This window comes from Myxocyprinus asiaticus, chromosome 2 (assembly GCF_019703515.2).
Source record: "Myxocyprinus asiaticus isolate MX2 ecotype Aquarium Trade chromosome 2, UBuf_Myxa_2, whole genome shotgun sequence".
Classification (NCBI taxonomy): Eukaryota; Metazoa; Chordata; class Actinopteri; order Cypriniformes; family Catostomidae; genus Myxocyprinus; species Myxocyprinus asiaticus.
In genome coordinates, this window is record NC_059345.1 from 16,669,480 (window position 1) to 16,681,826 (window position 12,347).

A 12,347-nucleotide genomic window follows, 5' to 3' on the forward strand; every position below is an offset into this window, starting at 1 on the left:
GGCGCTATGCAGCTCACTAGGTTTTGAGATTGTAGTAGAACTTGTAGGGGAAATACTATATATATTGTGACATGGTGATATTACGTTATAAATAAATAAAGAATTATCTTGACAAAGAGTGCCGCTGTCTAGGCAGGCGGTTCACTAGGTACTGAAGTTGTTTTTCACCAGTCTTTGCAACCCCCCAAATCAAACCCGAATTTCATTGTGTATGATCCAGGCCGGTTTTCCCTCATACCTTTTCCAACGTAACGTTAACCTACTCTCTCTCTCTCTCTCTCTCTCTCTCTCTCTCTCTCTCTCTCTCTCTGTGTGTGTGTGTGTGTGTGTGTGTGTGTGTGTGTGTGTGTGAGAGAGAGAGAGAGAGAGAGAGAGAGAGAGAGAGAGAGAGATATCTAGCCTTGTTTACAGCGTCAATTCAACGGAGAGAGACTACAGGATCTACGCTACATCCTTCACATCTCCTAAATTAACACCGATCTGATCCTTCAAACACCATCTGTCCCCCATTCCCGCGTCTTGAAGAGAAAAAATGCACCTCTGAAGTCTTAACTCAAGAGGGTGGGAGGCAGAGAGAGACCATTTTATAGCCTGGACGGATATTATTTGGTATCTTTCTGAGTTTCTTCACCGATTTTAGGCCTTTAAGACACGCTGGATGAGAGCTATAAGGTATCTCACAGCTCATGAAGATCACACACGCACGCAAGCTTACGCGCATACACACACACATGCGTACACACACGTCCAGATTGTTTTAGCCATTGGATCTAAGCAGGTTTCACTGGACTACAGCTAAAAGCAGCCAACGAGGAGACCTACAACGTGTTTTTCCCATTTTCCCATGAAATGGAGCAGGAAATGCGGATTATCGGGACTTTACGTGTTTTTCTGGGTTATTTTAACATTTCTCGGCGATCAGCAGCTCTCAGAAATAATAATAAATAATTATAAGGACCACGAGAATCCGTGCGAGTGAATCCGCCTCATGGTGAGGGCAGAGCGGGCTGCGTCTACTGGATAGCTCGCTGGGGTGTCTTGAGGGTCATTTATCCCAGCAAAAACACTACGAAGATGGAAGAAATCGGTGTTATTTGATTTTCTATTGATATTTCCTGTTCTCCTCGCTGTTATTTTCACCCCTCCATAAGGAAGCACCGAGCTGTATAAAGAAACTTTTTAATCAAATATTTTTGAACCCAAAGAATTCAAGAGTCAAGCACCATCCACTTTAAAGGCTTGAGCTAGTGTTTGCCTTGTTTTTGTACAGGAATGAGGTCTAACAAACAGAGGAGACATTGGACCTTGTTTTGTGGTCTGGTGCTGGTCCTCAGCACTCTTTGCCACGGAGAAAGTAAGTAAAAGTAAATGCATGTGGATTAGATACTCATATACTGAAAGTGTGGCTGGTATGAGAACCATGAAGCACACGCATTCATTAAGCTTTCAAAGTGATCTCATTGGTTTTATGGAGTTTGAAACTTTTATTTGTGATATGAGGCAAGAAAAGTGCATAACAATCTAGTATTACTATTTTTAAACCTGAGTGTTTTGGCCATGCAATATCAAAGAACACATGAAGTCAACTTTCACTGTTCCATTTTAATGCCATTTAAAACGTCATAGGGGGTTTTTGTTTACAAATACAACCATCAAATAATGCTAATCATAGTAATGTAATCCCATTGACGTCTTTTATTTACAGAAGTTCACATGTATGTATAGATCTATATTTAGCAGAAGCGTTTAAGTCAGACTTGGCCAAAGTCATCTCAACATCATCATATCAGCATGGGAGATTTTGATGGCAGTATCTGAGTGACTTAAATCATATTGGTACACCAACAGGTTATTAGGCTATAATAAGTTATTGAATGCAATAAGTTAATCTGCCTGTTATTTTGAGGTTAGTGTAACTTGTGCTAATCTTTAAATTGTGTTTATCCTTATTCAAGTGTGTCTGCTAATTCTCCTAACATCTTAGCTCACAGGGTACTCATTGGACATCAGACTTGGACATAAAACTCAGTGCATATTCCAGAACTTAAGTTTTAATTTTTATCTGAGGGATCATGTTTTGACCTTCTGATGGGCACTGCTTTTTGGAATGACCATAAATGACTTTGTAAGATTTAGATTTTGGAAATTCACGAACAGCCTTACACATTTTGTATGCTATCTCTTTCATGTAAATATTTAGTAGTCTCGCAACCACTTTATGCAAATATTCCATCAGAAAGAGTTCAACTTTTGTGTTTCCTTATGACACAGATGATTGACAGTGTTTTCTGCAGATTATCATTTCTGTTTCCTTTGATTAACATAACCAACAGAGCGCAGATAAGTGTGGTTTCTGTTAGTGATGTTTCTAGAGGAGGGCTGGGTGCTGAGTGTTGGCATTGCTTATTTAAATGAAAGTGATTTTAGGAGACAACACATTAGCTTCAGCGGTGATGGAATAACACTGACATGCTTACTAAGGGGGCATGTTTGTTGACTTGTTACTCTACGTCTAATGTTGTTTATGCTGTGCCGAGAAAGTGTTTGCATGGTTTTCTTGGAAAATTAGCCAGCAAACAAATTGAAAGAAGTTAATTTTTAATATAGCTCAAGTCCAAATTGGCAATACAAGTTTGTCTTTGTATTAGTAAGTAAAGCTATCTTGCATGGTTAAAGCTGAAGTGTGTAATTTCTGTGACAATAGTGTCACCAAACAGAATTACAAAAATAAGTAATGTTTTCAGACAGATTTCCGAATACACCCTCCATCTGTCATTGGTAAAAAAAAAAACTGATTGTCCCAGCCAAAAACTCACGCCATTGGTTGAATCAGTGTTACTGTGTTGGGCTTGCAGGGCCACTCAATTAAACAGATCAATGCATAAAAATGCCGCAGCGCCACAGTGTTTACACTTTTCGGGAAAAATCCACCTACAAATAACTTGCTTATAGTTGTCTCTGCATATTAAACTTGGATTCAAGAAAGTATTTTAACATTGCAAAAATGACACACATCAGCTTTAAATAGCCTAATACTAAAATTGGCCCATACATATTTAGAAAAACACAGAAGATACCCAGTATAAATTTTTTCTGTCTCTTTAAAAACCAATTACCCCATAAGTTCTTACCAAAAAAAAAAAAAAAAAAGTAATTTTGCTTCCTTTCATGTTTAACCACCACAAAATTTCCATGTTTCCAAGTAAACTGCAAATAAGACCCCTCGATTCATCCAATTCATTGAGAGAGAGAGAGAGAGAGAGAGAAAATCAATGTTTTTAAAATAGAACATGTAAAAACAGCCGCTCTAGCAAAACAGACCCGGTTCTGTTGATTGGAAGAGTGAGGAGTTTGTGAAGAATGTGTAATTGGGTTTTACTGTTAACCCCAGCGGTTGCAGGGCATCGAAGTAGAGGAGGCACTAGAGGTTCTCCATGAAAATCCTAAGTATAACCTGTCTCTATTGGCATGGGACGGCTAAAGACTCCCAGTGGTGCACAAATTTGGCCTCAGGTTAACTGGCTTACTTATCTCAAGATCAAACCAGAGGCTTATTTGTTGATCTGCCTTTTTTATGATTGGATTAAAGCAATTTGGAAAACTTTTTATTTTTATTTTTAAATTTTTTTTAATTATTATTCTTATTATTATTTTTTTTATCTCAATACATTAGGGGTGCTTCTGATTTAAAAGATTTCATCACCAATATTTCCTCCTGAGATACTGGAAAGTGTCGACACTGCTCATCCATTGATGAACAGAGGCAACAAACAATCAAGTATTATGCTTTGTGGTTCTTTTTAGCTTCATTGTTCGTACTGGAGCATTATGTTGTTAGATGTCTTGTTGTAGACTCTGAAGTGTTAGTATTTATTAGCTTGGGTTTCATTTCTAAACAATGACATCAGTTTATGACCTAATTTCGAAATGCCTCAACTCTGCTACCTACGCTTATTTGCAGTGGCAGGCTGGAATTGGGTTATCAAATTTAAACACAAGATTTGGAGAATCATCAAAGCAATAAAGATAGGACTGTTTACTCAGCAGTGTGAAAATGTTCGAGTCTGCAGACAGAGTTGGTGCTGTCTCTCTTTGAGTGTGGCGAAGGAAAAACAAGCAGCTTGTTTTTTTTATTCTTAGTTATAATTCTGTTTTGCTGCATAATTACATATAAAATTCCAATGCAAACTTGTTAAAATCACAATTGAAGTATGGATATTAAAGAGAAGATTGCCTTCAAGAGGAAGCAGCAAGCGTTTTTCCTGTTGAAGGTTATTTAAGATGTGAAGGGTTAAAAGCTTGTTATCTTTTACATTTATGTAATTGGGCGGAGGCTTTTATCTAAAGCGACAGTGCATTCAAGGTATACATTTTCTTAGAATGTGCGTTGCGTTCCATGAAAATCAGTCGCAAGACCTTGCCGTTGCTAGCAGCATGCTTTACGAATTGAGCAACCAGAGACGTTCTTTTAAAGTTAATTCAATCTATATAATTCAGTCTATAATTATTTTTATCAGAATTACTTTCTCAATGTTTTCAGCTTTCCGTAAATGTTTTAGGAAGTTTCTTTGTGATTAGCCTGTGGGCAAATTACACTGGAAAGAGGAAATGGCAAAATGGGTGGTAGTGAACAGAGAGATGTCCGTCTTGGCATGCCCATCATAAAAACACAAAAACGTAAGTTTTCGTCATGGCTCATGCCAGTATGCCATTGGCAGACGAAAAAACACTTTTCTCACTTCTTGGATTGACAGTTTGTACAGGCCCGGTTCCAGATCAAAATCACTGAGGGTGCTTCTGAATATAGTGGGGGTGCTCTGTATAAAGTGGAGATGTATTGTAATTACACATTAAACAATATTTAACATATTAAATAATGTTTAAATGCTACTAAAACAACATAAATAACAGTTTTTATGTCAAAACATTTATGATCAGTTGCTGAAAATGACAGCAAAATGCTGCGCATGCAGATTAGGACATGCTGATTTGCACAATCATACATGTTTATAAGTTTTGATGCAGCAATTGTGTGTTCACAAACTGCAGGGATTTTTGTGTGTTTGATGGGATTCAAGGAAATCTGCTTGCCAATTTACAGTATTAAACATACATATTAAATTGAGCAGAGGTTTGCAATTGTTTTGGTACAGGGTCCACATCAGCCGTTAAGTAGAACATGGAAGAGAGAAGATAAAATTTTTACATAGTTGTATCTTCTAATCCCAGAAGTAGTAGTGCACTCATGCACTCAATGAATGATGCACAATTTTCTGAAGTGCATACTGATGGGACCATTCTGTGATTGCTTGAAGTTTTGCTGCTACATTTCTATCACGTGTTAGTAAAACTGAATTTAGACTGAGTATAATTATTAATTGTTTATTTTACCATACTTAAATGCAGTGGTAATTTAGTATTCAATTTAACACTCTACATCAGGAGTCTGGTTTAATAGTAAAATAAAATAATCGGAAATTATAGATTCTAAAGGCTTATATTAATGTTGGCCTCAAAGTGGATAAAGTTGTTTTATTCTCTAAACATTATCAACCTGTTTCCATGCTCATGGGTCATGATGTGAGTCTTGTCAATGTTTGGCATCCCATTCAGCACATAACTGAATAAAACAGGCAGCATGACCCTGATAAATGATTACTGCCAGAGTAACATTTGCAATACAGGTGTGAGAGACTTCAGCATTTTACAAATAACACACAGAACAAACATTTTCCTCTCTCGCTTGGTTTTGCTCGCGTGTCCCCTCTGTGTGCGAATGATGTGAAGATCTATTGGGATTTTACTAAAGTTCATCACTGAAAAGGTTTGCTCGCAGAATTAGCACTAAACAGCACACGCAGCATCACAAATGGACACGGAGTGACTGCATCACACTTTTGAATATTGCACTGTTGAGCACTTTAAGGTTTTTTTCCAAAGAGGAGAGAGAAAGCACACACTCACATGCATGGTTGCCAGATTGCATAAATGAAGAATGACATATGGTGAAATTTCCTATTTGTGCAAGTATAAATCTCTGATTGGGGTGTTGCATCTATTATCTGGCAACCCTGAGCATATTACAAGCTTATGGATGCGCGATAGGTCCCAAATCCAGATAAATGAAAGATCTAATAAAAAAATGTTCATGATAAATCAACCTGCGGGCAGCAGTTAGCCCTGGTCTGCAATTGAGGGTTCTCTAAGGTTCGTTTGAGGGTGCTTAGCACCCTCAAGCACCCCCGTAGAACTGGGCCTGAGTCTGTAAATGTCCTGTGTGTTCATTCTTTTGGCCTAAACCATTGCATCTGTAGATATTTTCAGTATGGACTGGATGTGCTGTTTTAATGTGTATGTTCTGCGTTGTTTGAGTTTCTTAGTTTGCCTTCACTAAAATACATCATTTGTGTAGTGACTAATGTATCGTCCATTTAGTAAACAGCTCTACAAAGTTTGTTTTCCCATAATACATTTCCAAAAGTGTTAATATAACTTTTGCAATGACCGAAGACAGTCACTTACATGCCTTGTTTTATTTGGCAAGTAGCTAACAGTTCAAGGCCAATTTGCATTCGAACTGCATCACCAACACGAAGAATGCATCTGTTGAAAGTTAGTTTACTAGTTACTGTTGAATATTGCAATCCACTGTGATGAGTGTCATTTGATTAATACTTATCTTTCCCCTCCCCCCCCAATCCAGTCTGTGGTCCAGGCATTGACATTGGAAATGACATCAGTAATTTTAAGCGGCTGGAGAACTGTACGGTGGTTGAGGGCTACCTGCAGATCCTTCTCATCGGAGGCAAAAACAATAACAACCAGGAGGTCTTCCGCACCCTCAGTTTCCCCAAGCTGACCATAATTACAGATTACCTTCTCCTCTTCCGCGTTTCTGGGCTGGACACTCTCAGCACCCTCTTCCCAAACCTCACTGTCATCCGGGGCCGCAACCTGTTCTACAACTACGCCTTGGTCATATTTGAGTTGACCAGCCTGAAGGACATTGGCCTCTACAACCTGCGAAACATCACGCGAGGTGCGATACGAATTGAGAAGAATCCAGAGCTCTGCTATTTGGATTCTGTAGACTGGTCCCTCATTATGGATGCTGAATTTAACAATATCATTGCTGGAAATAAGCAGTCGAAGGAGTGTGGAGATGTTTGTCCTGGAATCATGGAGGACAACCCTCAGTGTATCAAGACAAACTTCAACAGCAATTCCAATTACAGATGCTGGACCTCCAACCACTGCCAGAGAAGTAAGGACCTGTTAATATAACAAAATGCAATAATTGTCTTTTTTGTTTAATTCCACAAATAACAAATTCGGTCTGAAACATACAGTTGTGCTCAAAAGTTTGCATACCCTGGCAGAAATTGTGAAATTTTGGCATTAATTTTGAAAATTTTGAAAACTGTCTTTTATTTAAGGATAGTGATCATATGAAGCCATTTATTATCACATAGTTGTTTGGCTCCTTTTGAAATCATAATGGTAACAGAAATCACCCAAATGGCCCTGATCAAAAGTTTACATACCCTTGAATGTTTGGCCTTGTTACAGACACACAAGGTGACACACACACAGGTTTAAATGGCAATTAAAGGTTAATTTCCCACACCTGTGGCTTTTTAAATTGCAATTAGTGTCTGTGTATAAATAGTCAATGAGTTTGTTAGCTCTCACGTGGATGCACGGAGCATTCTAGATACTGAGCCATGGGGAGCAGAAAAGAACTGTCAAAAGACCTGTGTAACAAGGTAATGGAACTTTATAAAGATGGAAAAGGATATAAAAATATATCCAAAGCCTTGAAAATGCCAGTCAGTGCTGTTCAATCACTTATTAATAAGTGTAAAATTCAGGGATCTCTTGATACCAAGCCAAGGTCAGGTAGACCAAGAAAGATTTCAGCCACAACTGCCAGAAGAATTGTTCAGGATACAAAGAAAAACCCACAGGTAACCTCAGGAGAAATACAGGCTGCTCTGGAAAAAGACAGTGTGGTTGTTTCAAGGAGCACAATATGATGATACTTGAACAAAAATTAGCTGTATGGTTGAATTGTCAGAAAGAAGCCAATGCCACAAAAAAAGCCTGGTTACAATATGCCCGACAACACCTTGACACGCCTCACGGCTTCTGGTACACTGTAATTTGGAGTGACGAGACCAAAATAGAGCTTTATGGTCACAACCATAAGTGCTATGTTTGGAGAGGGGTCAACAAGTATTGTGCTCCTTGAAACGACCACACCGTCTTTTTCCAGAGCAGCCTGTATTTCTCCTGAGGTTACCTGTGGGTTTTTCTTTTTATCCCGAACAGTTCTTCTGGCAGTTGTGGCTGAAATCTTTCTTGGTCTACCTGACCTTGGCTTGGTATCAAGAGATCCCCGAATTTTACACTTCTTAATAAGTGATTGAACAGTACTGACTGGCATTTTCAAGGCTTTGGATATATTTTTATATCCTTTTCCATCTTTATAAAGTTCCATTACCTTGTTACGCAGGTCTTTTGACAGTTTTTGACTTTTCTGCTCCCATGGCTCAGTATCTAGCCTGCTCAGTGCATCCACGTGAGAGCTAACAAACTCATTGACTATTTATACACAGACACTAATTGCAATTTAAAAAGCCACAGGTGTGGGAAATTAACCTTTAATTGCCATTTAAACCTGTGTGTGTCACCTTGTGTGTCTGTAACAAGGCCAAACATTCAAGGGTATGTAAACTTTTGATCAGGGCCATTTGGGTGATTTCTGTTATCACTATGATTTCAAAAGGAGCCAAACAACTATGTGATAATAAATGGCTTCATATGATCACTATCCTTAAATAAAAGACAGTTTTTTTGCATGATCAGTCATATTTTCAAAATCAATGCCAAAATTTCATAATTTCTACCAGGGTATGCAAAATTTGAGCATAACTGCACTTTGCACAAGTATGGATGCAAATGCTTGGCCAACAGACTGCAAGAGTGTGGTTCTGTTGTACATATATAATGTGCTTTGAGTTTTTCTAGTGGTAAAACCTCAGTACTCATGGGGGTGATAGTTTACTTCAAATGTGTGTTTAGTTTAACTGGATGTGTTAATAATTTAGGTAGCTAGCTATAAACATATTGATAGTTTGAATATTGAAAAAACTTGCTAAGCAACTAGTGGATAATTTGCGTAGCAATATTCTCTTTACACTATGCTCCGCCATGACTTTAGTTGACCTGAAAGAGAAAACCGACTGCAGAAGAAGACTGCAAAATATACTTGTGCTGCGTTATGATTGGCACTCTTAAGGCCGAAACATCAAGTACGTGAACGCAAGCGCTTTTAGATACACAAGCTTGATTTTGTGTCAGACCGCAATTAATTTTGCATTGCATTCTCAGTGTTGCCACAAGGGCAGAGTTCGAAAATGAACTTTTTAGACTACCAGTCAAGGTGGCTGGTAGATGAAAAAAATACCAACCAGTCAGATTTCTTGCAGGCCAATTTAATTATTTTTTCATTGCATTTAAAAAAAGTGGATTTGACAGACATGAGAGACAAATATACAATACTGTATGAATATTACGCGGACTTGCGTAAAGTATGTTTCTTGCCTTATGCATTTTGAAACTTGATGAGTGAAATCAAGCTTTCATAACTAGAATGGATTGCATTCACATTCATGAGTATGTTTTGGACCTAGTGCTCTACTTCAATACACAGATCCTACTATACATGTCTTTGCCAGCATCTTTTAAAGAAAGGAAATTGGCAAAGGCTCATATGCATGTCTTCCCAATCAGTAATACCCTTAAAGCAGAGAGTCTGCCAATGTAAATCCTTTCTTTGGTTGTTATCAGTTGAGAAGATAGAGGGGTCATCCAGCATTCATTCTCTGCTTGTATGCTTCATATTCTAACTGGCTAAAGTATCAGAGTGAAACCTCAGTGTTGGGAGGACGCAAGTTTTGTGGCAAGGTTTGTGTATGTTTGTTTTGCCTCAAGTGAACAAAAAAAAATTAAGTTATACACAGGAAACTTTGTGACCAGAAGAGTAATTGAAATCAGTAAAATTCTAGACAATGTTATTGAAATGGATGTAATACAGTTACTTTGTTTGAGATTATTACCAGTTCAGTAATATGCTCTGTATAAACTCCAACCAAAAATGGTGTGGTGAAAAAAAAAAAAAAAAGAATAAACTACAGTGCCATTTTAATGTCCTTAATGGAGGTTTAAGGTTACAGACCTTAGTGTTTGCCAAATCTTGTCAAATTATGTAAGGTTGACCGTTTAAACAGTGTCTAATTTGTTCTTGGCTTGAAGTCAGTTTGTTGAGCCATAGTGTCACTAAAATTAGTTTGTATTAGTTCTGATGGTGAAAAAGAACACAGAAATGTAGAATAAACATGGGTAACGTACAAAATGCTGTATGAAGAAATCTGGTTGTAGTTTTCCACTATTGTGGTCTTTTTGGACAGAAGGATGCTATAGTGGCAGACAAAGTGCCTCGCTCTGAATGCAAAATACTTTAGCAGTTCCTCCCTCTTTCCATATAATTACCTTGTTTTGCTTTAACACAGATGTTTCTTCAAGGGCTGGTAGTGGTTTCCAGTCAGTCTGCCTTGCCTTATTTTTCTTCCCAGCTCTTTAATTACCCAGTCAGGACTTGTTGTTCACCAGCCTTGTACTTTGCATTTCTGCTACATTTAGAGAAGATATTCTTTACTGCAAATGTCTGCACACATGCACAGGTGCACACACAACATGTATGCAACAACAGGAAAGAGCCCACATCAAATACACTTCTTAACAGTTTAAACTGAGTTGAATTTCTAAATATTCAGGAGATTAGATCTTGTACCATTATCTTCAGGTATCTTCAGCTTCTAAATATTTTCAAATGATAGTAATAGTACTATAGTAATAGTACTATAGTAATAGTAAAAAATGTGAATAGTGCTTGCTAGTGCCCGACCGATATATTGGCCGGCCGATATTAGCCTTTCACCGATATATCGGTAATGGCGTATATTTTACCGATATGCGCCGATATGAAATGTTTTGAAAAAAGTTATAATGCAGAAAACAGTGCTTTAGAATTGGTGTCATAGCATAGTTTGTCCAGCAGAGTGCGCTCCGACTCTATTGTTTCAGAGCTGACTCTGAGCTGATGGTGGCTCTGCAGACGGCGGATTTAAGCGGTGTCTCGGTAAGTTAACTAGTTTGTGAAATACATACTGGAAACTTAATAAACAATGACCCCATCATTTTCCCTTTTCAATATAACTAATATAAAATTAACCTTGTCCCTGACAACCATGTCACTCATGTCTGTTTGTTGTTAGCCAGCTGTAGATTGTCAGTGCAGTCAGTAATGTAGCAGATTGAAAGGTGAACATCAGAACATCTTTTTGCAGCTCAGCAGACAATGGTGCAGTGGTAGATTGTGTCTGATGAGTGTTGATTTCATGCTGTGTTGTCATGTAGTTGGTGAGACACAATGCTGGAGAGTAAAATAAACAACGTCCGTCTTTTACTCTCCGTGACAACGAGCTTATAGCTAACTAGCTAATCACGTAGCTACTTTTGTTGTTAGCTGAGTGGAAGCTAATGAGTAAACATGTATTCACCAAACTGTTTTGTTCAGGATTTACAGTTTGGTACTCCCTTCAACCGAACAATTCCAGTCATTGCATTTATAAAATGTAATATTTAAAAGTCTGGTTTTCCACTGTTGAAAGTTTCCCCTGAACTTGTATAGCAGAATACGGTGTAACACCGCTGCTTATCTGTTTATCTTGACTCAGCAGTATTAATATAGTCAGCATTAGACTAATACTAAACAGTAATACTGATGTTTATTTAGCTATTTATTTTATTTTTATTTATTCTTTATTTTAATGGTCAGCATTTGACTGATACTAAACAGTACTGATGTTTATTTTGCTATTTATTTTATTTTTATTTAATCTTTATTTTCTCAGTGTTCATTTCTAGAATTTGTTGACAATGTATAATAATAATCTCATATATTCTTTGATAAAAAATATTTAAGAAATCAGCCTTCTGAGTACCTTTAGTCATATCGGTGAAAAATCCACATAGAAAATGTCTGTTTTCATTCCAGCTCAAAAATTTTATATATCGGCCACCATATCGGTAATCTGTGAATTTTCCCTCTCTAAAATCGGTATCGGTCTCAAAAATCCCATAACGGTCTTGCTCTAGTGCTTGCCCATGCAAAACTTGCCACCATAATGCTGCTAGGGTGTTTCTATGCGGTTGCTAGGTAGTTGCTTAAGGCTAAAGTCAAAAGAGCCAACCTGCAACTCCCTATGATATTCTGACATTTT

At 37.7% G+C, this 12,347-nt stretch overlaps 1 protein-coding gene across 1 annotated transcript in view; it reads left to right on the forward strand.

Moving 5' to 3' along the window:
- Positions 1-426: 426 nt before the first annotated feature.
- LOC127413273 (insulin-like growth factor 1 receptor) overlaps positions 427-12,347 on the forward strand; it is a 139,531-nt gene continuing 127,610 nt past the window's right edge. Inside the window, exons 1-3 of the mRNA XM_051650271.1 lie at positions 427-672; positions 1,271-1,354; positions 6,704-7,264. Of these exons, the coding sequence (XP_051506231.1) occupies positions 1,273-1,354; positions 6,704-7,264 (643 nt within the window). The 5' untranslated portion in view covers positions 427-672; positions 1,271-1,272. The remainder of the gene's footprint in view (positions 673-1,270; positions 1,355-6,703; positions 7,265-12,347) is intronic.